Source organism: Corvus cornix, chromosome 1 (assembly GCF_000738735.6).
Source record: "Corvus cornix cornix isolate S_Up_H32 chromosome 1, ASM73873v5, whole genome shotgun sequence".
NCBI lineage: Eukaryota > Metazoa > Chordata > Aves > Passeriformes > Corvidae > Corvus > Corvus cornix.
In genome coordinates, this window is record NC_046332.1 from 85,836,637 (window position 1) to 85,864,364 (window position 27,728).

The following is a 27,728-nucleotide window of genomic DNA, read 5'->3' on the forward strand; positions in this document are numbered from 1 at the left end:
TGACTTCCATCACCTGCTGCTTGCTAGGATAACAGTAACACCTTTCACATATGCGTTTCACTGACAGCTCCTAGTGCTCTTTCAACTGCCCAAAATGCCCAAAATACTTCATCATCTATGATTTCTGTGGACTGATCAGCTATTGCAGTTGTTTTCAGTCCCTGGGTGCATAACTTTCCTCTTCTGTGTTCCCCAATTTCAAATCATTTCATTCCCTGTGACTGAAAGAAGAGCTTAACTTAGTGGAGTAACTGAAGTGTGCCCCAATCTATGACAGTCAAAGAAATTCTAGTCCTATGAAAGGCACAAGCTAATTTTCCACAGTTTTCAATATAATTTGTTACTGTCTTTAATGCAAACATCCAAATGACATTACATTTTGTAGACTTTTGAAGAATATTCCTGCAAAGAAAGGTCAATCGATTTTGAAACCTCGAAGTATGTAAAATAAATACTTCATCTCCAAAAAAGCAATATTATCTAGTGATATTTTAAAAATCATTTTTAATTAAATTATCCTTCTAGAATTCATAGCCACAGGTAAAAGTTTTGAAACAATAGCTTCAACCCTCCATGTATTTCAGATGGCTTGTGAATGATCACAAGTTAGTTTTTTCGGAATGGTAATGTTGACTATAACCCAGTACCTTTTTAAAGCCTAGGTAGAAGAGCTGTGTTACTGGAAAGATGAGTTAGTGTGACAGAAAGACACTGCATGTCTCTGCCATATACAGTAGCATGGAACCAGGATTTAAAGATTGCATGCCTGGACATACAAATGCATGTATAATCTGTGTTCCTGGTAGGAGAGATAAATTCTTTATATTTGTATTTAGTCATTATATAATCAGGGACCCACTTTGTGAATCCATTTGCAATATGTCTACCATGTCACGCTATTGTGATAATAATGCATATATCAATAACTCAAGCAAAGGCCTTTTTCTAAGCATAGAATAAATCACTTAGCTGGGGAACAGAGTCTGAGTTCAAAGAAAGTCAGTTCTTTTTTTAATGTAAACACATTTGTTACAGTTAGTTGTAAAAGAAAATCAGTCAACCATGTTTTTCAAATGCATCCATTTCTGTCATTACAGTCAAATTTCTGAGATCTCTTTTCCCAGTATAGCATCAGATGTTTTAATATGCTCAGCATCCAGCAGCTTCTACTCTGAAGGGGAGCTGCTGGATTTGGGACCATGTAGAACAGCTGGTCATATAGGAATTAATTCTTTGTGAGACGAACCTGGACAAACATGAAAGAGATAATGTAAAACTAGGTTATATCACACGTAGATTTACATTTAGTTTCTGAGTTTGAGATACGGTCTACTTTATGTTCTTGTTTTATACAGTTAATAATTTGATAATTCTGTTTCTGCTTGTAGCTGATAATTGTAAGTCAAATTAGAAAAAGATAAACACTATAGTAGTCAAAAAAAGTAGCCCATAGTGGAGAAAAAGTATTTGTTTGCATAAATAGAATCAAATTTTAATATAGTACACTATGGTGGAGGAACAATTATGTGTAGCTTCTCCACTGATCTATATTGGCATGCGTATGGTTTTAGGTACATCTTTCTCATCTAGCAGAATTTGAACTATTTACAAGTTTTGTACCAGGTAGAAAGTTTGATATGTGGTCACAAGCAGAATCATTTTGTTGGCATACTGTGGATAAAACCAGATGACATAATAGTGAATCAGACATTCTTAAAATTTAAACTGCTAAAAGAATTTTTCTGTGGTTTTAATAGATATTTCCTCCTTTACTGGCATGATCTGTGTGTATGAGAGGTTGGTAACATAGCCAGCTTTGCATTTGGTGTGAATAGTGCGACCTCTTGATTTGAGATTACGCTGTTCTTGGAACACTTGTCAGATTTCAGCTTTTCCTGATCATATCACCCTAGAAACCCACCACACTCCCTTTCTGACATACGTTTTATAACCCCAAAGATTCCAGAGACTCTCTAGTGTGCTGCCATGGAGAGCAGCAGCCTCACTAGGGACCGGGCAGACAGCAGTCTGCCAGAAACACGGACGTAAAGCTGGCATCGACTCCCTTGCACAGCAGCGAGCAGCATTGCCTGCCTGCAGGCTTGCAAGGCAGCAGCCAGCTGGGTGGCAGCAATTTGTCCCTGGACACAGCAGCAAGTCCAAGAGCTGTGCAGCCAACAAGTGGCCCAAAATCCAAGACTATAGATGTATGTGAGGGTGGTGGAGAAGCTGCGCAAGCTGTTGTGGGGTTAGAGGTTCTGCAGGGGATTTAGGATTAAACTTCTGCCTCGTGACATAGACCAGAAATCTATATAATTGTTGTGTTGTGTTAAAAAGGGTAAATGCACTATTTAAACCGGTTTTTTAACCAATTTAAGATCTTTCAATAGGCAGAACCCACTCAAAATGTGAATGGTGTTACAGTTAAAAATAAGATCAAGGATATTAGCCCTATCAATCAACTCATCAGGAGTTGGACTTCGATGAGTCTAGGTCCCTTTTGACTCAGGGTATTCTATGATTCTGTGATTCTGTGAGCTTAAATTGGAAAGAACACAGTTCTGATGTCGAGCTCCAACCTAATTTAAATTTACATATATATCTATCGCCTTCAAACAATGTTTGTACTTGGAATAATGTATTGCTTGTGTTTATTTGCTAACTTCCCAACTATAAAATAGATATTTTAGCTATCTGATTCATTGCGATGTCATTTGCTTCAAAGGCATTTTGCCTCCTCTTCACAAAAGTCTGTTTTCCTCATGTTCTTACTCATGCTATGCATATACAAGTATCAAAAGGTAATAATTAGACACATCTGCTTACATTTGCCAGGAGCAGATGCTAGACAAATTAAAGTGAACATGAGTATCACTCAAAATCAATAAAGAAGTGACTCTATAATATTTCTGAACTTTGACAGACAGTAAAATATTCTACATTGACATATTTGTGCTATTTGCAAAAATCTCCTGTTCAAAATCATCTTCATATGCAGTTGAATCCAAAATGAATTGTGTAAGTGTTTCAGGTCACAACTTCTACTTCCTTTCCCCTGGGAAAGGTAAGTTGTCAGCAGCAATGCTTATTAACACCACAGGACAGTCACATCAGCTGCTGAACAACACTGCAGAGTCCTAAATGACTTCATAGCATGCTCCAAGAAGATAAAGACATGAGAATGGCTTTATGAAGTTAGACCAGAAATCCACCTTTCTTGGTATTCAGTTTCCTGCTGTGGCCAATGATGAATGCTCTAGCATAGTATAAAAGTAGGATGAGACTCAGTTATGTTATTTCTCTGACATTTTCCCAGCATCAAACTATGAAACTGCTCAGGGGCTTCCTGGGACTTCTGTGTATTTTTGGTGTCAAGCAGCGGGTAAGAACCACCTGGTTTAAACATGCACATCCATATATATATGTGTGAAAATAGAGTATCCTTTCATTTGTTTAGAGCCCAACGTCTGGTAATTTTTTTTGCTGGTCTCTGTTTCTTACAAGTGAGGAGGAGTGAATAGCTTTTGGCCTCCTCCACAACATTATTACAGATATCTGCAATTTATTTCTTAGTTGCTTCTTTTGTAGGCAGAAAAGCCTTTGTCTTTACATGTTTAGTCTGGTTCTATATGGAGTTTTGTGCCTTTCATTCCCCTTGCTGCAGTTCCTTGTCCCTTGTTATGCTCTGCCCAGGTGGGGACAGAGGCTTCAACTGTACTCAGTATTCAATGTGTAAGTAGACTAAAATGATGCAGTGCAGTGAGTTTTCCTTTTTTCTCAAACACTTTCAGAAACCATTGAATGGTTTGGGTTGGAAGGGACCATAAAGGTCTGGTTCCAATCCTGCCACCTTGTGCAGGGATGCCACTCACTAGATCAGGTTGCTTGGACCCCCATTCAAACTGGCCTTTCTACCTCTTTTCCAACTACTAGTAATGTTTGCTTATTTTAACTTTACAGAATACTGAACTGATTTAGTCATAAAAATTCTGGTTAATACCACAGTGTTTTTTCTTGAGTGGCTATAGTTAGCTCAGAACCTGCCAATTACTCCACAGCTAGGACTGTTTCTTGTTTCTTCCCCATGTGCATTACTTTGCATCAGCTCTGATTTTTTTTGTTTTATCACTCAAGCATACAGAATGCTGATGTCCTTCTGCACCTCCTCACACTCACAGCTCTCACTTTTACTATTCAAAGAAATGTTGTAGCAAATCTAGGTGCTTCAGTTTTCATCCCCTGTCTGTCACATTTATGAGGATGATGGAGGCCTGCACAAATGCACATTCAGGTCTGACACTGACCTCCCACTGGTGTAAAAACTGTCTGCTTGTCTCTGTTTCTCATCTTATACCTACCTGATCATTAATCTATATCAGGAACTACATTCTTGTTTTACAAGACTTTCTTTTAATATCATTTGATGATTTATAATAAGTGTTTATCCCTTTAAAAATTAATGCTTAGGCAGTTTTTTCTTGCTTTTCTGTCTTGCTTTTCTGTCTTGCTTTTCTGTCTTGCTTTTCTTGTATGTCTTCTTAGCTATCTTCTCCTTTGGATGTGACTTCTTATTTTTGAAGTACATCTTTTTAGTTCTAATAAAGGAAACATTCTGGGGTTTGTTTGTTTGTTACTCAACAGTTGCTTTTGATATTCAAAATTCATATTATGATGAATATAAACAATCTTTTCTCCAACTCTGAAGCAAGCAGCTGCATTTTTATACAACTTATTTTCTGAAATGAAATACTATTTTTATGTTAATTTTGTATTTTCTCCATTTAAAAAGAGAATTTCCCAATTCCTTCAGGGTTATTGAGCAGTATTTCTGTCACAGCATTTTGCCCCATGACTTTCACATTGCTCAGAACCCAGTTAGGGGTATCTTGGCTTGTTTCAGCTTTTAGCAAAAGCTCCTCTATGAATCAGTCATTTGTGGTGTCATTTAGTCTCTGCATCACACCCCAACCTGACATTTATTCAGTCTATATGGGGATGATTGAAGTTTCTGATTACTAATTTGTTTTCTTGTCTTTTAAATCTCTCTTGGTACCTCGCTCACACCACTGTCATCCTGATTAAGGAGTGACAGCTTTTTCTAATACTTATGTAGTCCTGGTGTCTTAATCCATAATGTGCAACATTCAGCACAATGATCTGATGCAAAGCATTCTTTAACATACACTGTATCCTTTGTTTTTTTGCCTGTGTAGTTAGTTTGTGGTTTCCACTGACTGCCTTCCTTCCATCAAGTCTGATGCTCCTGTTAGGTCAATATTCCCTCTTAAAACTAAGTGTCCTAGTTCCTTTATCTAATTTAAAACTTGTAGCATTTCAATAGTAGCATGTATGTATTTGACCTGGTTGCTAATTTTTCTGTGCTGTCTTTAAAAGGTTTTGGGCACAGAATGAGCTTGTGTCCCACATGAGTTTTATGGACTTCTGTCCTGTGTTGCTTCTCAGGGATATAAAGCTTTTTATAATTTCACCCCTCTATGATATATCACCAAGCCAGATTTTCTTCTGCACCTGTTTAGGTTTCCTCCAGCCTTTAATTCAATCTCCTTCTTCGGTGACTTTCCTGGTTTTTACTTACAGCATCTTCATCTGAATCCCATTTTTGTTGTAAAGACTTTGTACAAAGTTTATTCGATTCCTGATGAGTCTAAACCCTCCATTCCTACACCATTGTCTGAAGCCAGCATGAAAGACACTGCCAGAGCAAGACCAGAGGTAGCTAGATGGTCAAGGATATAATTTTCGTATTTGAGGAGATCACCTGATCATCCTAACTGAGGGACTCTGCAGAATACTAATCTCTATCTGAAAGCAATATACCTTGCTCATGCTGATTTACTCAGACACATTTTGTCCACCCAAAGGCCTCATGGGGATAGTGATTTCTTGCCTCATAAATGCACTTCCTGCTTCTGAGATATTTGACAAAAGTAGATGAACTGAGTAACTAATTGAGCAGTGGTTATAGGCTGTACCTGTGGGAAAGACAATTCCGTTTCTTTAAATAACTTATCTCTGCCTGTGCTTCAGAATTTGAGGAGTGCCTTTGAAATCAGTGTGTCCACCTAGCACAGATGCATATGAGGAATTTTGCTGTGAGTGCACATTGCTGGATCATGTCCTGCTTCTCAGCCACGAGCCTCCCCCAATACTCCTTGGGACTGCTCTCAATCCATTCTCCATCCAGCCTGTATTTGTGCTTGGGCTTGCCCTGATGCAGGTGCAGGACCTTGCACTTGTCTTTATTGAACTCCATCAGGTTCACACAAAGGGGAAAGGAAGAATTATCCACTACAGGATCATATATCCTGTAAATAAATATCCTAAGCAGACACAGACCCTTGGACAAGCCTGCCTTTATAGACATCCTGTTTGCGGCTTAAGGAGTTCAGCAGCATTGTAGTTTGAAACTCTTCTTTTTTCGTGCTACTGCACATTTTGATTCCCTTCCAAAATCATTAGCAGATCTTTGCAGGGTGTTCAGATCACATGCAAGAGGGGAGACGCTCCTTCAGCAGGATATTTCTCTAAATCACTCACAGCCTGATCTTTAAAGGGCACTGTCAGAAGGACACGCTCTCCTCCACTTTTGCAGGTCTCGGTACAGCAAGAAGTTTGTGTGGATATTGAATATCACATATGCTTATAATATTTGTTCTTGGGTGCAACATTTGAGGGGTTTTGTCCATTCATTTATTCTGTGCTTTGCTGAGTTTTGTGAGCATTGCTGTGTCACGGGATGAGTTTATCCTCCCCGCAGTAATGAGTTGTTAATAAAATGCATGTTTTCCTTTTGGCTTAGCACAATCCTAATTTTGTTACTGCAAGATGTAGAGTTGGACTTAGCATTACTGATGGAGTGAAAGGAAGATGTGAGGGAAGCTGGCAGTGTGAGTGACATGTCTGGAGGGAAGGGAGGAGGCAGCAGAGGATAGTTCAGGCATCACCTTTGCAATCCTCAGCCACTGTGGATAAATCTCTTCCAGTTCATTTCCTTACTCTGAAATGAATAGATAAAAGCCTGGTACAAATGAACTACCATCTTACATATAAAGAGCCAAAGTGGCCAAGGTGTCTGTAGTGGCAGGGGATCCTCATGGAGGGCAGAGAGGCTGCAGGCAGGCAGGGCCCATCCCACCCCCGACCCAGAGCAGGGCAGCTGGAGGGCACCAGGACAGCCCCAGCCCTGGGTATGGGAACCTTCCTGGGGTTGGGGACGAGTCATGAGCCCACAGGTGGGCTGAGCTTGGGTGGGCCCAAGGCTGGCTGGGGCAGAGCTGTGTGAACTGGAGACTGGCACTGCTGTGGCATCGGTGGAGCAGGAGCTGATGGACCCAGGGGGCTGACCCGGAGTCCTGGGCCCTGGGCAGGGCAAGGGAGCCCTAAGATCCAGCAGGGTCCCTGAGGTGCGGGGATGCCCTCCAGGCCTGGCACACCCAATTGGGGTGTGCCATAGTACTGAAAATGCAGGGATTGTGTTTCAAGTTTAGCATAGCTAAAGCTTTTGATGGCGGTTGTGCTCTCTCTCTCTTTCTCCAAAGGCGTTTTGTTCACTGTGTCTGTCTTGAATAGGTTTTCCTGCAAGAATATCTGTTGTTTCAGATAATCACAGACAGCAAGTAGGACTTTGGGTGTCAGCCTTGCTGCTGCAGTGCCAGTGAGATTGGCTGGCTCTCAGAGTCAGCAAATGGATAGGTTGGGAGATGAGAAAATTTAAGAAGTTCTTCCCACAATGGAGTAAAAATGCCTTTTTTAACCACAAAATGTGGATGTGAACAGATACTATTTTCATTCAAGTGCATGCATCCCTCAGGTCTTTGTTCCTAAATATAGTTTTGATTTTTTTTTGGACTCTGGAGTGACTTAAAAAAAAATATCTGCAAGTTCTGGAGTGCCTTTATAAAGGTCTTTTTACAGTTCTGTGGTGGCAAAAAGATTGTAGACTTTTCAGTCTTTCTTTTTGAATGTTTTTCACATTTAATCACAGCAAATAAGAGGGGCATGGATCTATGTATTTATGATCACAGTATTTAAAACCCATCTGTGTATGCCCAGCTTTAGAGTCTGTGCTGGAACACCTTGCAGACACTAAAACAGTTCATGCATTCAATAGTCTAGGAAGTAGGAAGGCCTGAATAAATATGACAAATAATATCATCTTATAGGGCGTTCTTCGAGTTTTGGTTTTCCTTCCAGATATTTATTGATAATTCAAGAAATGCAAAGGAAAGATATAAGATTGTGTATTTACAGACAGAACAAAGTAGAAGTGTGAGAAGTCCTTCATTCTCTAAAATGGGTACCTGGTAGATCCCAAATTTTTACCTCTTTTCATATCTCCAAACTGAAAAAAAGTAATCCTACAGCTTTAAGATTTCAGGGCAGTAGCTCATTTCTCCAACTCACTGGTGGCACATCCTGCTACTGTGTAGGAGGCACAATCCATTAGTTGTCAGTTCCCATCTCTCTAAGGTCAGCTGCCTCAGTCGTGGGAACCAGCTGACAGCTGATAGAGGTTGATTTTTTTCTTCCCTCTATGTTGTTAGCAGGATTTCAATTAGTGCAATTAAATGTACCTGTTTTCTTGAGGCCTTGTTGGCTCTAAAATGTGCTTCATGAAACAAGTTCAGTGAATCACTTGGCCTAGCAATATTTTTCTTTTGTATAAGTTTCTTGGGGTTTTTTTTGGCTATTTGATGGTATTTTTTCTGACTTGATCTCTTTTGGAGTTTTCAAGAGTGCAGCATCTATACATTTGACGTTTTTATTCCTCTTTTTTAGGAGGGACCTATCAGATACTGAATTTTTTGTTCTATCTGTCTATCAGCAAGTGGATTTTGATTGTAATTTACCACAAATTGTTTGGACAGCTCTTCCGAGATGGTAGTGTAAGACCATACTTTTTTTTTGCTAGCTTTCTGCTCTGGGGCAGAGAGCATTGTACCCGTGATGAGTAAAGATGTGTGTTAGTTTTCCTTTCATTGCTCCTTTGGGAACAGAAATTCCTGCTTACTGGGAAGCCTGTGGTGTTGTAATACCTGTGATACTCTGAATCAGAAAAGATATATTTAAGTATTCTGCCCCCAGCCTCATCTGTCAGGGATTAAATAGCCCAGACTGTCTTTCCATTGTCTTATGTCCCTGAACTTAAATATTTGCAGGAACTTGATGTTTCTTTGTATTTGCTTTCCAAAGCTCAGCCCAAGCAATTGCTTTTTTGTCAGATGGTGTCCTCTGATGTTGGGATGAGAGAACACCCCAAGAGCAGGAAAACATCCCCATCAGTTTGGGGAGGGCAGAGGAACAGAGAGAGAAAGGCCAATACCTAGATTTTGAAGAGCGAGCTCCACTGGCCATGGCAGGAAACTGCCATGGGGCAGTACACCGAGGGTGCTTGGTTGCCCCCTTCATTCCTGCTGAGAAGCTTCAATTCCACTGCAGTGACCACGACCTGTGCCCGAAAAGGAGCAGAGAAGCTGCTTTGGCCGGTTGCTATGTCAACTGTGCTCCTTTTGCCTGCAGAAAGCCAAGAACTGGTTGGTATGGCAACCCTCCTCACAGCACCCAAGGATGCTCGATGAGAAACAGGCTCTTTGGAGAAGGCACTGGGGTATCAGTGGAGGTGGAAACTCTTGTGCCAAAGAGTATGAGGGGCAGGAAAGACCCCTGCAATCACACATTTATTTGGAAAATTGTTTTGTAAAATCAAGTGTGTTCTTGGAGGCTAAGTAATTCCTGCTTATAACACCATCCTTTTGTGTTTCAGTAGGAGAGGGAAACAATAATGGTAATTTGGTACAAAAGATACCAAGAGAACATGGGTGTATGGAGGGTCACTCTGAAATCAGTGTGATTGAGCTGCTTTAGCATTTTCTTAATGGAAGAGTATCGTAGCCACATGCTTGGGAAAATATGTGCTATGTTTTCAACCTGCCATTATTGTAGAGATTTTGCATAGTATCAGAGAAAAGCCCAAGTCAGGATCTTATAGGTGAGAAGAAACTTTACTGTAACAGCAGGTAGGCCAAGAAACATTGGAAAAAGATGCTTTGGTGGACTGTAGTGGATGTGTGTGTGTCTGTGTGCATGCTCAGGTCTCCTTCACTCAGGCTCCCCAGGAACTACATCTGTTGCCAGAGACATTTTGATCAGGCAGTTTTCTTGTAAAAGACTATGCAGAACAATAGACTTTGGTGGCTTTCTCCATTTTCTGGCAATTAACGAACTTTATTGTTTAGACATTGGACAAACCAAAATGTCCACAAATAAAACATAATGTAAAAATATAGGTTTCAGGCATTAGAACAGGCTGTCCAGGGAAGTAGTGGAATCACCATTCCTGGAAGTGTTCAAAGGGCCTGTAAATGTGGCATGTGGGGATAAGGTTTGGTGTTGAACATGGTGGTTAGTGTTTGGACTCAATGATCTTAGAGGTCTTTTCGAACATTAATGATTCTGTGATTCTAAATTCTTCCTTTAATAAAATTTTTCTTTAATATGAAAGTTGTTGAAGCTATTAGAAAATTTTGAATGCTGAGAAAAAGATTTATGTGATCATCTCACACAACTGAATAACATTGCTGGTAAATTCTGATTTCCTGTGGTTAGCCTTTCTGAATACATCTTTATTAAACTCATATTTAGTTATGTGAATTAATGTGTGCATTAATCTATTTGTCAGGTCTCTTCTGCGTATGGTAGGGGGACAGATTTACAGATATTTTGTCAAAGTGTAGGTTTCATGAGTTTGGCTTTGCAAATCACTTTGGGCTAATTGGGAAGAATATAACTCAATCATCAATGGTGCAGAAACAGCTCCCTATTCTACAGCAGCCATATCTAATTTTTGAAATTGTTAGAAGGTGAGGGAAGAGACTTTGAAGTTATAAAAGAGGCTAAGACATGGATACATCTTTTCATCCACTGGATGAGTACTTACTTTATTAACTCATCAAAATTAAATAATGCAAAACCTGATGGTAATAATCATATTTGTCTTTTGTTCAAGAAAACAAGGATGTGAATTTACATCCAAATGCAAATTTAAACCAGGTAGACACAAGGCAGCCTTCCCAAGCAGTGAAATAATTAATTTTGCATAATTTTTCTCTGATATTTCCAGTAATTTTCAATATATTCTTTCATTTTGCATAAATAATTTATTTTGCTTAGTTGCCATATTAACAGTATTCCATCATAATTATTAATTGCAGTGTTTATCTAGCAGTCATTTTGAAGGAACATTTTTACAGCTAATAGAAAACTTGTGACATCCCTGATACATAATATAGTGAGAGTCAAATTTAGAGCATTATTGTTGCTATAATTATGTTAATTTTATTTTGATGATCAAACTGTATTTTAGAATTTCGATTTCACTGTTATTGAGTGCAGGAGAGAAAAGCTAGAGATAACAAGCCATGTAATAGAAAACAAGTAATTGTTTCCTTTACTATTACAGCATATTAGTATTTTTCATTCATTAGTCTTATCAGTAGTGCATTAGGCTCTGTACATTATTTGTCTGAAGTGACTGTAGGAGTGGGTTAGTTGTATTTCCTGCCTGGTATGCTCAGTCCAGGAGAGACAAATCTCATGTAGAAAATGCTTAAAAATTTCTTTGTACATGGTTAGCACATACAATACTCGTTAGTCTCTATAATTCTTGCTTAAGGTGTATTAAAATAACAAGCAATACACACAAAGAACACAGATGTATTATACACTATTTGAGTTGTGATATCAGCCTCTTTATTGTTGTATCTAAGTGTCTTCCAAAGTGTTACCTACTATTTGAGGTTTTTTAATTCTATTTTCCATTCCCCTTGCCCAGGGAAAACTAGATTGGAAGAACAACCATCACATCTTTCTGTGTGCCTTTCCTTACATTAGTAGCATTGTTGCCATGCTAGAAATTCAAGGATGCCCAGCACTGTCCTTTATCCTTGTAGGATGTTCCAGGGTTTTTAAATGCACAAAACAAAGATCATGTTGCCTGTGCAGTCCAGCTTTTCCCACTTTGAGGACATTTCACATATACTTGAGAAGCACTGTGTTTGTCGCCTGTCGGGGCTTTGAGTGCTTTTGTTACCATGCTTGACCTGAAGCGTCTTATTACTGTGAGGATCTGGCGAAGTAAATTTTGAATGTTGCATTGTATTGTTTGGAGGAATAAACATGTTTTATGGAGGTCTTTGCTGCTGAGAAAATTGTCCACTGCTCTGTGCAATAGTTAAAATTTCCTAAAGCTGGCAGCTCTGTGTCCTCTTTGAAATACAGTAGCATGCTAATAGAGTAGCTGTAGTGGGATGAATCTCTTCTAGCTTTAGACATCTATCCTCCTGACCTCTATATAAGAACTAGTCATCATAAGCTCATAAGGAGCTTAGTCATCATAAGGAGGGAGGTGGCCCTTAATAAACTTTGTAGGCTGCTTACTGAGAGTTAAGAGCTCATTTTCTCATTTACCTGAAATACCTAGTGTATCTTTTCAGTCTACACTCAAAATGTTTTTGCATTTTCCTCTAAGGTCTAGACTAGGGAAAAACTTTCTTTATAGATACAAAGTCTTGAAAATTAGCTAATCAAAGAATGAGAACTGATATCCATATGGGTTTTAATAAGTATAATTTCTGCAGGTAATGACTGACTTGGGTGGAGCCACCCTAAGGAGCTGGCCTTTCCTGCTCGTTTGTTGCTCCTTGCACAGCCAAGCAGTTTCAGCGCACTTCTAATACAAGCTCGCTGCTGCTTTTTTTTTTTTTTTTTTTTTTTTGAGGTCTGGCAGAGCCCAAATGTACAATGATCCTTCAAGGTGTGGGGTAGCACACATGCTTGGTCGAGCACTCTACTTCTGTCGTGTCTGTTGTTCAAACTTCGGAGCATGGGGTTGGGCAGACGGGTCAGTGCGTCTGGGGGGTACATTACTGTTGCAGAAGATGCTGCTTGAGCAATTTCCTGAGTAGATACCAAGTGAAGAGCTCAGAATGAGCTGATATTTCACGTGGAATAATGTAGCCTTTTTTTTTAGAAAGTAACTTATGGGGGTATCATTGCTTTCAGTATATGCGAATATAGTCTATACATTGGTAGGGTGTTGAGGGTTATTTAAATTTAAAATTAAGACGATATAAGAAGGTAGGAGGGTTAATAGAGAAAGCACTAGTGAAATTTGTACCTTAGAGAATGTGTTTTGGAAGGTTTTTTTCATTCAAGACAGTAAATTTTGGATGTTTAATGGTTGTTGTGTTTCTGCGCATAATTTGTTAAGTTGTTCCCTGACATAGTATCTATTTTAAAATAAAATGCCAGATTCTTTGTGCTCATATTGCTACATATGTTTTATTTAGCTAATTAATTACTCCATTCATTAGATGTTAACATATATTTTATCTTAAACCAAAGGAAAAAGAAAGCTAGCCTAAATTTTTATTTTCTTTTTCAAGTGTACTGCTTCTCTTATATTTTGGTGCTGGCCACTTCACGTCTTTCAATGCTGTGCACTGCCACCTCTTTTCTTTATTTCATTTTTTAACATTATTCTGTGCATATACTGTGCGTTTACACACAGTGAGCTTTTGGTGTACTGTTCTTGTGCCCGCAACTTTTATAATCCTGAATTTCTTGACGTTACTGTGCTAACCATTAGAGAAGCCAGGCACATACAAGTTTTGAATGTTAATAGAAACAAGCTTTAATTAAGGCAAAACAAAGCTGGTAGAGGATACTTGTTCTAATGCATCAGTGTTACAAAACTGATTGCAGAGAGCGGGAGGAGAGAGGTGGTCTTTGTGACATGGTAATGGGAGCGAGGCAGGTGCACCCAGTGTCTCATGCACCTCATTCACTGCTGAGCAGGACCATTAGTCCCACTGAAGAAAGCTGCTGACAAAAAGGTTAGAGCTCATTCTCTTGAGCAGTCATGTCAGATTTGAGGTCTGAGGGATGAGATTCCGTCCAGGCAGTTCCACGTGGGCTCCCCTCTCCCATCACTGGCCCCTTTTGTTTTCAAAGGTTTCCTATTAGTTTCTTAAAATGGGAACAGCTTTTCCTTGATATCGATAATGATTTATTTTTCTAAGCAATTAAATTTGATTTCTTTAAACTGTAGCAGCTCCCTCATTAAAGAGAATGAATCACTGAATCAAAAATGCAAAGGCTCTGAGTGTGAAAGGCAGGCTCAAGTTTCATATGATTTCAAGGAAAGACCATAGGGCTTGAGGGAAACAGGGCAGGAGCAGTGCCTGAAATTGGATTGTCTCCATATGAAACCCATTACAAGAATGGACCATTCCCAACAGCCATGCTTAGAAAACTTGAGCATCCTTTTCCCAAACAAGCAGCAAGCCTGAGGGGTTTTGCATCACCAGTTTGTAGAACCAGATGCAAATGCAGGTATCCTGTGGATTCCACACCTGCTGCTAAATATTTAAATGTATTTGGAGATCACATAAATTTCTCAGTGTTTTGTGAAGAATCTCATGAAGAGTTTTATTGTTTAGATCGCTTCTGTAATTTGAAAATCAAGAGTTTTAATGGCCTGTGCTTATGGTCTCATTTTTTTCATGTGATTTATTTTTTCAATTTTGCTGGTACATAACTTTAAAATGTTCCCAGGCATTTTTTTTTAATGTCTTATAATATCATGAAGCTAATGTATGAGGCCTACCATGTAAGACTTTCAAGGCATTTCAAGATAGTGTTGTTACAACATGAAGAAGTCAGGTTAGCAAATTCTGAAATGAAATAAAGAACTTTAAAATGGATTTTCCAAGATTCTGTATCCATGTTTAGGCTTTTGTTAGTGATCACAGCTCATAGTAGACACCATAAACCTTAAAACTGACAAAATTATGAAAACCAAATATTGACATTAGTGGGAGTTTTATACAATTTACTGTTCTTCTAAGTACCAGTGTGCCTGTTGATGAGAAAATACTTATGTCACTGCAAAATGCAGTCTCTCACAAAGGTACATGTATAATCAACATATTTGCAGACAGAAATTATTTTTCAGACAGAAATTTGCATACTGATTCAAAATACTTCAAATGTTTTTCAATTTATCTATCATTTTTTAAAATGGGGAGGATGGCAGTATTTACCCATTATGTCATTTATCATGCCACAAATGTAATAATTTTGGGCAGTTTCCAGAAGAACTACATGACAGAGAAGAAGGAGCAAAACAAAAGATACCCATACCTGCTGAATTTCATAAGAGTTGAAATACCCCCTTAGTCTAGAGTGATACTTGAATTATATGAAGTATTTATTAAGTGATACAAATATTTAATTTTTATTAAACATTTAAAAATATTCAATTTAAATTGAATCAACAGCAAAATAAGCTATCAATAGGGAAATTATTCTCCTACTTACACAAAGTATGGTTGACTGTTCTACTTCTCTTTTTTTTTTCCTTACCAGGATTACACTTTGACTATGTATTTTCAACAGTACTGGAGAGATAAGAGGCTGGCTTACGCTGGCATACCTCTCAACCTCACACTTGATAACCGAGTGGCAGATCAGCTTTGGGTGCCTGACACCTACTTCTTAAATGACAAGAAATCATTTGTGCACGGCGTTACTGTGAAGAATCGAATGATTCGCCTTCACCCGGATGGAACGGTGCTTTACGGCCTCAGGTCTGTGCTTCCATGATGAAGATTTCATCACTGCTGTTATGTGGTGTTGATGTTTGCTTCCTGGTACAAGGTTATTACAAACATTGGATGCTGAATTATGTAACCTTCCCTGTAACTCTGAGAGATGCCTGTAGAAAACAAATGACACACTCGATGTTTCTTAATTTTGCCCGAAGCGCCTTCAGTCAGGTTTTATCTGTTTCTGTAGAGTCACAATATCTGCAAAGCCCACTGGCTATAGGAAGCAGAAAGGCATGTATTAATTGTAAACCTGAAAATTCTGTCCAAAATACAGGCAGTAAGATTGAATGTGGGTGCTTATATTGTCTCTTGATGTGTTCATAGTCTAAAACAAAAAAGCCAGAAGTAGCCCTGGTTGAGGGGACTCAGCTGCAGCTAAGATCATGACCTGGTACTTTCAGTGATTTCTTCAATCACCACTGTAATTGTTATATTTCAAACCAGAGGTACAAAGTGACCTTACACTCTCTTACCTTCTACCTATTTTAGGTTTGACTTGTGTTTTCTTTCTTTTCTGTCATAGCTTTTATGGTTAAAAATGCTGAAGTATCATTCCCTTAATAAACTTAACTACACCAGCAAAAATCCTAATTGAAGACACAGTAGTATCAAAATATTGCTTTCTTTGAACAGGTTATTTCATTTGCTCCAGCAGTTTAAGCCAGCAAAACAAGTCTTTGCCAGTGGAAGTTCCATTTCCATAATTGGAAGTTTCTTGTATATTTATTGGAGATAATACTCAAGATGGGATGCACATAGGTAACGAAGGATAAAAAGTCCCTAATATAAAAATGAATGAGGTCTGAAAAGTTGTGCAGATGGATTATATACCCAGTATAATTATTCTACCTTCTTCTCTTTTTTATCAAGAGTTGAACTTTGTACTTGACTTGGGTTTTGGCCCTCACCTCTTTAATTCCTATTACATGTTACGTATGGGGTAGAATTGGATGAATCTTTCTAGACAAAATAAAAATAGACTCAGCCTAATATGAAACTTCAAAGAAGTTTAAAATATTTTCTCTGTAATTAACCGGCTTTAGCAAAAAGAGGCTTTTGTTTTGCATGGTATTGACCCAGTATGGAACACTACAGGTTTAGGATTCTTTCCACAAGTGGTTAAACGTAAGAAAAAATTGCCAGAGATATACTTGTTTTCTTCATGTCAAGAAATATCCCCACAAGCAACAGAACAAAAAAGTAAAGGAGATTAGAACTCTTGTGATCCTAGTAATGTGTAGAAGTCTTTCTTTCACACTCTATAAACATTTGGAGACATTCAGATGAGGATTATCTATCAGAGAACAGTGTATTGGAATAAATTGGCTTCCTCTTCTGCAAAATCTAAGTGTCCACAGGCAGATTGCATTTCACATAATAGGATTTGCTTAGCAGGGTTTCACCAGTGGCTCATGTGTAGCACACTTCTTCCCATTCATTTTCCCTGGAAGCATGTAACATCCAGGACGAGATGTCCATGATGTGAAGCAGCTAAGTGACATAGTGAAGAATGACTGTCTTAAATTAAATCATGGCAAAATATAGGACATTGTGATCAAAAGGAAGAAAATATCTGAGCCTTATCTCTGCTGATTTAAAGCCCTGTGCTTTGTGTTGTTCCATCACTACCCTACTTCCTCTCTTATGGCTTCAGAGCATCCCAGTGGCATTGGGCTCAAGCTGCAGTCCAGAAGCAGTGTGGGTTGAGGCCAGGACTTGGAGTTTTATGTGCCACAAAGCACAGAGTCACTCAGAATAATAGGTGAAATTTTGGAGGGTTACAACCAATTACAGAACATGCACAGAGCAAAGCAGTTCCTCAACACATATATAATTGAAAGTAATCCCAAGGCCACTCTGGATGTGTGTTCTCTTCTGAACAATGTAGGATTTATCACAGTTTTAAAGACTTGACCTTCAGTCATCCAAGGTTCCTCTCTACTTTAGAGAAAGCACTTTGCTACTGCAGCAGAAGTCTGTGATAGTGGGGGAATGGAACAGTAGCTTTTTGAAGTTCAGCCTATTTCTGGGGAATTTTTTTCTTTGGGAGACACACTGAATTTGTTCCACCTTCTTCAGAACAATCTACAAGGCAAATGATGATAAAACAGCTTTTTTTTTTCACAAGAGACTAAGGAGGAAATAACTACTTTATAGTCTGGGGATCAAAAATAAAGTCTGACTGCTTGTGTGTTTGTCATGCATAATCTTCTTTGTTTTAGGCAGTACAATGTCAAATGTTAAAAGTAAATGGAATGGAGGAATGTATGTATTTTATCTGAAAGGTCTTGAAAATTATTACCTATATATGAAACATGAGGAATGTTTGCAGGGTGAAAAGGTTAGTTGTGATCAGTCAGACAAGGCAACCATGCTTCTATTCTTTTTTGGATGATGAATGTATTTCTGTATCAAGGAAGTAAGCTGTCAGGACTGTGACCTAGTCACATATGAAGTATCTGTATTGCCTAGACTGATGCATACTGTAAAATTTGGGGGGGACATAAAATATCCTTCTGTCAGTTATGCATGCAGCACATCACAAGTGGGGTTCCTATACAATATAGCAGTAAAATCAAAGGTGATGAGCCCAAGAGTACAGTACCAGAGAAGTATAAGAGAATCTATATCCAGAGGAAAGAAAACCAGAGTAAGAAAATATAAACAATTAAAAACACTTCCTTTATGTATTGCTTTCAGCCAAACTCTATGTGTGTCTGTGTCCATGTTCTGCTTCATCTTTGTCTGGCTCGTAATCATTTCTCTGTCACTGCCATGATGATTTCTTGAAACCCTGTTGTCTTGTGTCAGATACCATCCCATCCCATAAAAAGTAAACTTGCTCCTCCTGGGAGCATGCACAGGCCTGAGCAATTCATATTTGCTTTTGCTGTGCATTTGTGCAAGTTAAATTTGGTTGTTTGAATGCTCATTCAGGAGGGACCTCTGAGTGCTAAACTTGCTTTGAGAAAATGAGGTAAATCTGTTTCTGTCTATTTCTAGCTGTATCTTCTTTTCTAGTGGATATTTATTAAATTAAAAGCATACATTTTTCTGTAGTGTAAAAAAGGTTTTTGAGCAAGAATGTGCTGTTTCTGGTACTGGAACTTATGACACAAAACCACTACCGTATGTGAACAGACCAAAATAAAAATACATTCCTTGAAAATTCGTTAACACAATTATTAAGTTGAATATAAGTTTGCCAGCTGTATAACTTTTTTACAATTTTGTAAAATTAATCATCTGTGTTCTGTACGGCTGGCATTTAAAGCTAGTTATACAACATAATAGTTACGAGTCTGGTAGCACATTCCCTTTTGTATCAACTTGGCTCATGTGGATTCTGCTGCAGGATCCCACATGAGACCTAGGTCAGTGTAGGCGAATCTACTAAAGCATGGGAGAGAACCTTCATATCAACAATTTCCAAGCATGCCTACTTGTTTTACTTTGAACACAGTTATTATTTGACACAGGAGCAAGACCCTTTCATTGCACAATCAGTATGGCTTTGCAAGGACGATCGCTGCTTGTTTATCAATAATCACAGATATAAGACTAAGTTTTCTCCTCTAAGACCATATGCTAATCCTAGTTTTACATGCTTAGCTAGACCTGCTCTTAGGCATCGTTTTGAGGAGACATTCAAAGAATCGTAGAAAGCTTTGGGTTGGAATGAGAGGATTTTTAAGGTCCTCCTGACATGGGCAGAGACACCTTTGATTAGATCAGATTGCTCAAAGCCCTGTCCAGGGCTCCAAAGTCCTTGCTTTCAACACTTCCAGGGATGGGTCATCCACAACTTCTCTGGGGAACCTGTTCCAGTGCCTCACCACCCTCAAAGTCAAAATTTCAACCTAAAATCTGATCTAAATCTACTGCCTTTCAGTTTAAAGCCATTCCTCCTTGTCCTATCACTACACATCCTTCTAAAAAGTCCTACTCCAGCTCTCTTGTAGCCTATCTTTTGGTACTGGAAAGCTGCTATAAGATCCCCCTGGAGCCTTCTCTTCTCCAGGCTAAACAACCCAGATGATTAATCATCTCCATAGTTAATAGCTAGTTAATCTTAGCACCCTGGTTCCAGAAGGGCATTTCCAGGTGTTGGTTGCAGAGAAGACGTTTCCCTAAACTTCAGAGCAACTGAGGAACAGCTGTTTGTCCCACTGCTCCAGGCCACTGGAATTTCTGGTAACAGAGGAACCAGAGTAATTCCCAGATGCAGCTTGGGGGAAGGCTGACCTAAGTATCCCATTGTGATACTTGGTACCTGAAATCTCGTGGGACTGTCCTTCAGAGGACAGTCACAGGAATCAGCAGTGACAAACATGATCATGCTGTAGGTAAGGCTGGAAAGCACAAAGATCAAGTGTGTGCCTTTCTCACTGGCTACTGCTAAGAACACAAGTGGGAAGATGTGCTGAGTAACAGATCCTTAAGCTTTTCCCTCTGCTAGCTCATTCATTGCCTCTGTCTCTCCCTGTGCAAAGAAATTACAATATTTTCTTGCAAAAGCATCTTCTCGGTCAGAGAAGGGTGGCCTCTGTTGTCCTGTGAGATAACAATAATGGTCTTAATACCTTTCTTTAGATATTATGTAGTTATTCATCTAATAGGATCCTATATACGAAGGATAAGTGTTCTTCCTTTTCTTTGAGATTGGATAGAACATTCATAATAACAACATGGGGGTTTTTTACTGTGAAAGAGGTGAAGAAAGGCACCTAACTACTTTTCGTCTTTTGAAACATTGCCCTGGAATTTTATAGTTTACAAGATTAGAAGACTGTAGTTTGAGAAGGTTAATGGGTAGAAGAAAGAACTTCAGAGAAAACACATGAAGAAAACATTAATGTTGAGGGTTCCAGCTTTTAGAGGTACATTTAAGGCATTTTCCCCTCTTGTATTTATTAGCATAAATTATCACTAGAATATTATTTGTTTAGGAACAAACTGTGTGCAAGGTCCTTGTCTTGTTTATATCAGAAAAGGATCAGCAAGGAATGGAGCTATTCAGATTCAGAAGACAATTTAAATGTGAAATTTATATGAAGCTGTTATAAAAACAATGATGAATAATAATGTACATACCCTTGGTGAAGGCTGTGATTCAGAAAAACATCAAAATATGCTGCAGATTAATTAGGAGCATATGGTTATATCTGTCTAAAGTTAGTACAAATATATAAATCCATTAATTAATAAAGTGACAGTGCTGTTCGAAGCTGTTAAGACGGTTGTTCTGGTTGCACATGTATATTGTTGACTCTCATGATATACAAGAGGTTGATGAATAATGTTGGTTCATAAATAGTGAAATGTTTTGCAAAACCATCCTCAGGGTGCTAAATGGATAAATAGACAAGCAAAAATTTATTGTTATATAAGGAGAAAACTTAAAATTCAACATGGAGCTTCATAACAAAATCCTCTTTACATTTGAAAACTAGGGAAGTATACTTAACTTTGAAACAAAACATTTTGCTGGACTTAAAACTTTCTTTCAACATTTCAGGGTTTCATTTCTAGACCTGCCACAAAACCAAAAAATCAGTTATTCATGCAGCTGTGATGATTTTGACATTTGTAGCAGACTGTTTTCACTTCATGGTTTCTGTTATAAAGTCATATCTTTTAATCTCAGCAAATGTTTGTGTAATATTTGCATATGAGGATAGGTCCATTGAACCCCAAAGGGACTGGTAGCATAAGGGTAATTCACAGCGAGTTGTTCCACTGAAAGTCAATGTAATTGCTGCTCTATTAGGCTGCTGTGCAATGTAAAAATACGGACCAGATTCTCAGGTATTGTAAGCTATTCTTCAGAGGGCCTTCACTTTGGAAGATGAACAACCTCATGACCCAAACCTGGATTACTGGCTGTACAGTAAAACATTTTGATGCTTGTATTTCAGAATCACAACCACTGCAGCTTGTATGATGGACTTGAGAAGATACCCATTAGATGAACAAAACTGTACTCTGGAAATAGAAAGCTGTACGTACCTAAGAAAATGCATGTGAAATCTAGTTTGGATCTAGTTCTTTTCCTTTTATAGAACTGTGTGGTATTTACACGTGTGTCTATAAACACTGTTTGAGTCAGGTAATTATCAGCGTTGGTATTTTTTGTTTGTTTACTTGACTTATTAAAAGATATAAGGAGTCATCCATTTCTAGATAGATGAATACATCCTAGAAAAATGAGGTTAGGACAGAATGAAGTCATTCAGTATTCCTGCCTGACTTGGCAGAGGTAGTGACTGGATGCTTATCTTCAACACAAGAGATGAATATTTGTATTTTTATCAGATTTATTTTCAAGACAGCAAACACTGTGATATAATTTTCTTTCAGTATGCTTTATTATGGATGCTTTAGTATGGATCATCTTGCTGCAGGACCTACCCTGGGCCTTCAGATTCACCCCATTTATGATTTGAAATTGTGTTACCAAAATAACAATATTCTCTTTTTCACCTATTCATGTCCTAGTATTGCAATATTCAGATGTATATTTGCACTTCAGAAGTACCTGGTCCATTTCAGCTACTAGCTGGAAATTGTGGGCCATATACAGAAAATACTAGTGTATGTTCTGTATTCAGCTGTAGTCCTCCACTACTGGAAGCGAGTGGAAATGGTGCAACTCAGTTTACTGTGAGTGGAAAAGGTCTGCCCCAATTACATTTCTCTGTGTTCATTGAATAATCAACCTTCTTCTGGTGATTATCAGTGTAAATATACACTTGGTTTCATAAATGCATATGGTGTCTTAAATCTTGGATAGTGTTTTCTTCTCACTGTGACAACTAGTGAATACCATATGAGTGATAAAAAAAGATAAAATACAAAGAAAGCAGAGTATTTTGCCTAAAATTCCCGGGCAGACTGTAATGGTGTAGCTATTTGGAAGACCTTCCCACAGGCAAAATACCACACAGCTCTCCAGCTGTTCCAATTCTTTTTGTTGTCTCAAATGACAAGCTGCATGTTTGAAGCTACGTTTGATTCTGTTGTTATTTCTGACTTACTCTCCTGCTTTGCCTGCAGATGGCTACACAACTGATGACATAGAGTTCTACTGGAGAGGTGGAGATAACGCAGTCACTGGCGTGGAGAGGATTGAACTTCCTCAGTTCTCTATCGTGGAATACAGACTGGTGTCAAAGAATGTTGTCTTTGCCACAGGCAAGTATTGTCATCTGCCCATTTAGTGTTTCATTTTCTTGTGCATGAACATTACTGTTTTATTAATAATAATTAATTATTATTACCAGTCATGACATGTAGCCTGTGTTGCATGTTTGGATAAAGAAATTACTTGGTAAAGCCTGGAAGTAAGAGCCCATGAAGTCTCATCCAGACCTGCATTCAGTACTGCATTCAGCTCTGGGACCTCCAACACAAGGACATGGACCTGTTGGATTGAGTCCAGAGGAGGGCCACAAAGATGATCAGGGGTCTGGAACACCTCTCTGATGAAAACAGGCTGAGAGTGTTGGGGTTAAGCTTGGAGAAGAGAACCCTCTAGCAGCCTTCCAGTATTTCATGGGGCCAACAAGAGAGCTAGGGAGGGACTTTTTACAAAAATGTGTACTGATAGCACAAGGGGAAATGGCTTCATACTGAAAGAGGGTAGATTTAAATTAGATATAGGAAGAAATTCTTTACTGTAAGAGTGGTGAGACAGTAGGTTGCCCAGAGAAGTTGTAGATGCTCCATGCCTGGAAGTGTTCAAGGCCAGGTTGGATGGGGCTTTAAGCAGCCTGGTCTAGTTAAATGTGTACCTACCTACAGCAGTGGGGCTGGAACTATAGAGTCTTTAAGGTCCCTTCCAACCCAAACCATTTTGTGATTCTTTGATTCCTTGTTTATTTTTCTTTTTCTTGTGTGTATGTGATACTTAACTAGACACCCAAATATCTAGGATCTAAATAATTAAGTCATTCACCTCTGAATCATGAGTTTAAATGTAGCCTACAGGGTAACTGATCATACATAAATGTGTTTTGGCATGCCTAGGTCAAAAAGCCACCAATTTTATAAACACCTCCCTGCAACTTTTCAGTGCATGTTTGTTTTGTTGTTATATAGTGAATGTAATGTCTTTTATATCTTGATTTGCACTGATGGATATATAGTACTTTATACATAGCCAGCCAGTGGATTTGTTGTCATTGTTAAGGTGCTAAAATTAAATCCCTGCTCGTCTCCTTGAAGATGTAATAGAAGTTACTATTAACTCACAGCACTGGATGTCTTTAAATCACAAAGTGCAGTGTTGATTTACATATTTGTGTTAGATACCAGTATAGGAATATGTATGACAAAACCAAAGCAACACAGAAAGCCATCAGCACATGTGGGGCCATTATTTGGCTCATTATTGGGGGCCTTCAGATTTTCAGTGCTCTTCAGACCACAGGAGTGTGCTGTTCCATCTGTCTCAGCACACTAGAACAAATGAAGCACAGCTCAATCATGTTTGTAAGCATCACTTCACCCACTCTTTGGGCACAGCATCTGTTTCAAAGCACACAGAAACACAAGTTGTATTTCAGAACAAAATGTAAATATTGCTGGGATTGAAATTAGTATGAGGGGGTTTGCCAGCTGCTGCTGTTCTTGTTTACCATTGTGAATGGAAGATTTTTTTCTGTAGAGAATCAGTTGCTCTAATCCTATATCCTTTTGTCCTGCAGTTAGTGTCACCTTTGGGAGCCAGGGCTTACCTGCGCCTCCACAGGACTGGATATGCTTTTGTAGGAAGGCTCTTTTAGACAACAATGAGAATACAGTGAACTTATTTGTGGAGTGACTTTTATGATGATCCAAGGCCACATTTTAGTTCAATATGAAATATTTCATTAAAGGCATGACTTAGAAATGTAGAGATGAGAGATTTGTAAAAATCAGGAAAACGAGAAATCCAAAGAGGTATGTTACAAGTACGAGAGTAAAAAATAGGAGCACATAGTTATGTGACTGACTAAATGTTCAGAATATTAATGGTCTTTTAAAAAATACAGTGAAAGGAATAAAAAAGTCTCATGCTTCAGGGTTTAAGACAGCTTGACATTAGGGAGTTTCAGAGAACAGCATGTTTCTTGTACCATTTTCTGAAACATTTAGTTTTTGTCACTGATGAAGACACAATACTGAATTTACTATTGCTTTGATACAGGACATTATAAAAATGCTTGATCAATTATGACATTTTATGACGAGAATTTCCATGCAGGGGAAACATCACATTTGTTTCTCAAAACCACAAGTTTAAATCTAAATCTGAAGCATGCCAGCAGATCTGATACATAAAGTCAGCAGACTCTTTTCAAGTTTCTTCTCAAGAGTTTCTTACAGTCCTAGTAATTAGGGCCAGTTTCTACATTCTTTTGGAAAATAAGTTAGGCATGTTTTTGTCTTTGAGGTTCTTGAAGTCTCAGGGGGAGATATTAGTTCTTTGAGCACAGTATCTCAGTGAACATTTCACAGATTTCAGTCCTAATGTGCTTTGATTGAATAAAACTAAAAGAAGACTTCAGAGTCATGCCATAGACAGCTTTTGGATTAGTTATTTCTCCTATCCTCCAAGAGAAACTGTGCTGTATAATCTTGTGTAACTTAGGCAAAGGGAAAAATCTGTTCCCATAGTTACTACTGAGAAGCAATGATAAGCATGGGAAAAACCCCATAAATAACGACAGAGATCGGGGTGGAGCTGCAAGAATACTGGAGGAACTGCATGCCTGTTGAAGTATAGAATGGAAGTTAAAATTTATCTTTCCAAATTAGCAAAATGTGTCTGAAAAAAGTATAAAATTCAGTATGGACAAGTGCAAAATACAGCATCTGTGCAACTAATTATTCCTATCCAAATTAAGGATAGAGAATGCCAGGTTATGCCAGGGTTCTCTGTGTAGAAATATAGGGGCTGCTGTTGATGTCAGACTGAACATGAGCCAATAACATCTTTTTTGGGAAAAAGAAACAAACAAACCCACAAATCTCATCATAAAAAGGGAGTCTGATTTACATTGATAACACTTGAGCTTTGTATTTGTCATCAAGGGTAGCACTCTTGAAGGCAGTAATGGAGCAATAGGAGAGGGTTTATGGAAAATAAGCAAATGTGAGTGAAAATCTAGAAAATGGCATACCTGAGATTAGTGGAGAAACAAGTATGGTCATGTAGTTTAAAAAAAGAGAGTACTTGATTGGGAGTTGAATAACATCTTCAAGTGTCTAGAAGGCATGTGCAAAGCCACACACAATAGCCTGTTCCCTTTATTCATGATTTTTAAATTGCTATGAAGAAGAAATACCTGGTTTGACTATCCTTCTAACACCAGCTGAAGGCCATATAGGATACCATAAGACATTTAAATGGCACTGGATGCCCATGTGTCAGTAACTGAATTAAGCCCATAGTCAAATGCTGTCAAATCAGTGCCGTCGGTAAAGCCTAAAGAGCTCTTCAGCTCTTGAATACCTTCTTTTCTCAAATGAATATTTTAAGACACTATTCAGTTGCCTGCTGAAGTGTCTGCTGCTTCTTGAGCTGCTGTAGAAGATCTTGGTTAGCAGTTAGGCTGCTATTCTGGCAGCTTACAGCCTTGTGTCCCATGTTCACCATCTAGTGCTTCAGTATTGATTACTTAACTAGTGTTCTGTGCTACTCTTCTTTAGCCTATCACATCTCAAATGGCCTTAGACACCTCTGTAGAGGCAATTAAATCGCACCCTTAGAATCAGGTGGCTCTAAGTCTAAATCTCCACGGTTTCCAATGACAGCTCATGCTCCATCCATGTGCAAGTATCTGCATTCAAACACCTGAAATGTAGTGCTAAGTCTGTTACCTCAATCTGCCTCCTACATGTTTGTTATCCTAAAATGCTGAGATATTGAACAGGAATGGGGATATGTAAAACATCACCTAAAAGCTTCAAGTCACATAGCAGTCAAAGCTATATTAGCAACCAGTTGGTAAGAGGAGGGTAGTCTTAAAAGATTTGAAAATTAAATATTTGCTGTATTCCGAAAGATCAGTACATAAAGTACATTTCCAATTAGCCAGAAGAACATATTAAAATAAAAATTCTGTAACTGACCAACTCTGCTATCTTGTTTCATACTTGGATAAAACAGCAAGAGACTAATTTAGCCTTGAAGCCAGATATTTCAGCTTGCTAGCTTTTAATGAATTTGGAACAGAAACAAGTAACCTCTTTTTACCAAGTGCCCAAATATGTGAAAAAGGAATATTTGGGGCTCAGTTATTGATTAAGTATTTGTTTTCATACCTTCATTCTCAATACTGTTAGATTTAAATACTTCTTGGCAAAATTCTGTTATTCCTATAGTGTTTAAATCAGCCCAACACATCAACATGTCATGTGAGATGGGAGGAAGGATAACAAGGCAAAACAAGGTAACAAGGAAGAAACCACAACATTTTTATGGAAACTTCACAACTAGAATTTCCTGGTAATTAATTTCTAAATGTTCTGAGGCTTAATTGACAAATTATGATGCGATCATAATCAGACAGGTAACAGTGTAATTGTTGAGTTTACCCAGAAATCAACTTCTATTAAATAAGTTACACAGAATGGGTCCTTCTCAGATAAATAAGGATCTGGACTTACAGTCCTTTCTCCATGAAGGTTAGGACCCATCCTTTTCACTGAGCTTTAGCCATTCAGACAAAGAGGGGGAATTAACCACGGGAAATAGTAGTTCTTCCTTGTTTTTTTCCACAGACTCCTGTGACCTGTTGCTGGAGGTGAGATATGGTGGCAGAGATGGCAGGCTGGAGACAGGGTCAATAGATAATTTTTGAAGATATAAAAGCAATACAGTTGGAAGTAATATAAACTCTCATAGTCTCAGGGAGAGGTACCTAAAGGAGAACCCGAGCTGCATAGTATGATAAAAACCAAAGCTACCAGTTCATGTTTCAATTTCAAGCTGACCCTAACAAAGACTATACTATACTATATAAGATCATATAGCAAAAAATTATACTGTAC

The 27,728-nt window shown here is 38.4% G+C and overlaps 1 protein-coding gene across 2 annotated transcripts in view; it reads left to right on the forward strand.

Annotated features, from left to right (window-relative positions):
- Positions 1 to 27,728, forward strand: part of GABRB3 (gamma-aminobutyric acid type A receptor subunit beta3) — a 200,876-nt gene that overhangs the window by 147,785 nt on the left and 25,363 nt on the right. For both annotated transcript variants that reach the window (XM_039548258.1, XM_039548267.1), the window contains 3 exons: positions 15,448 to 15,668; positions 21,608 to 21,690; positions 22,746 to 22,883. In XM_039548258.1, the coding sequence (XP_039404192.1) occupies positions 15,448 to 15,668; positions 21,608 to 21,690; positions 22,746 to 22,883 (442 nt within the window). The remainder of the gene's footprint in view (positions 1 to 15,447; positions 15,669 to 21,607; positions 21,691 to 22,745; positions 22,884 to 27,728) is intronic.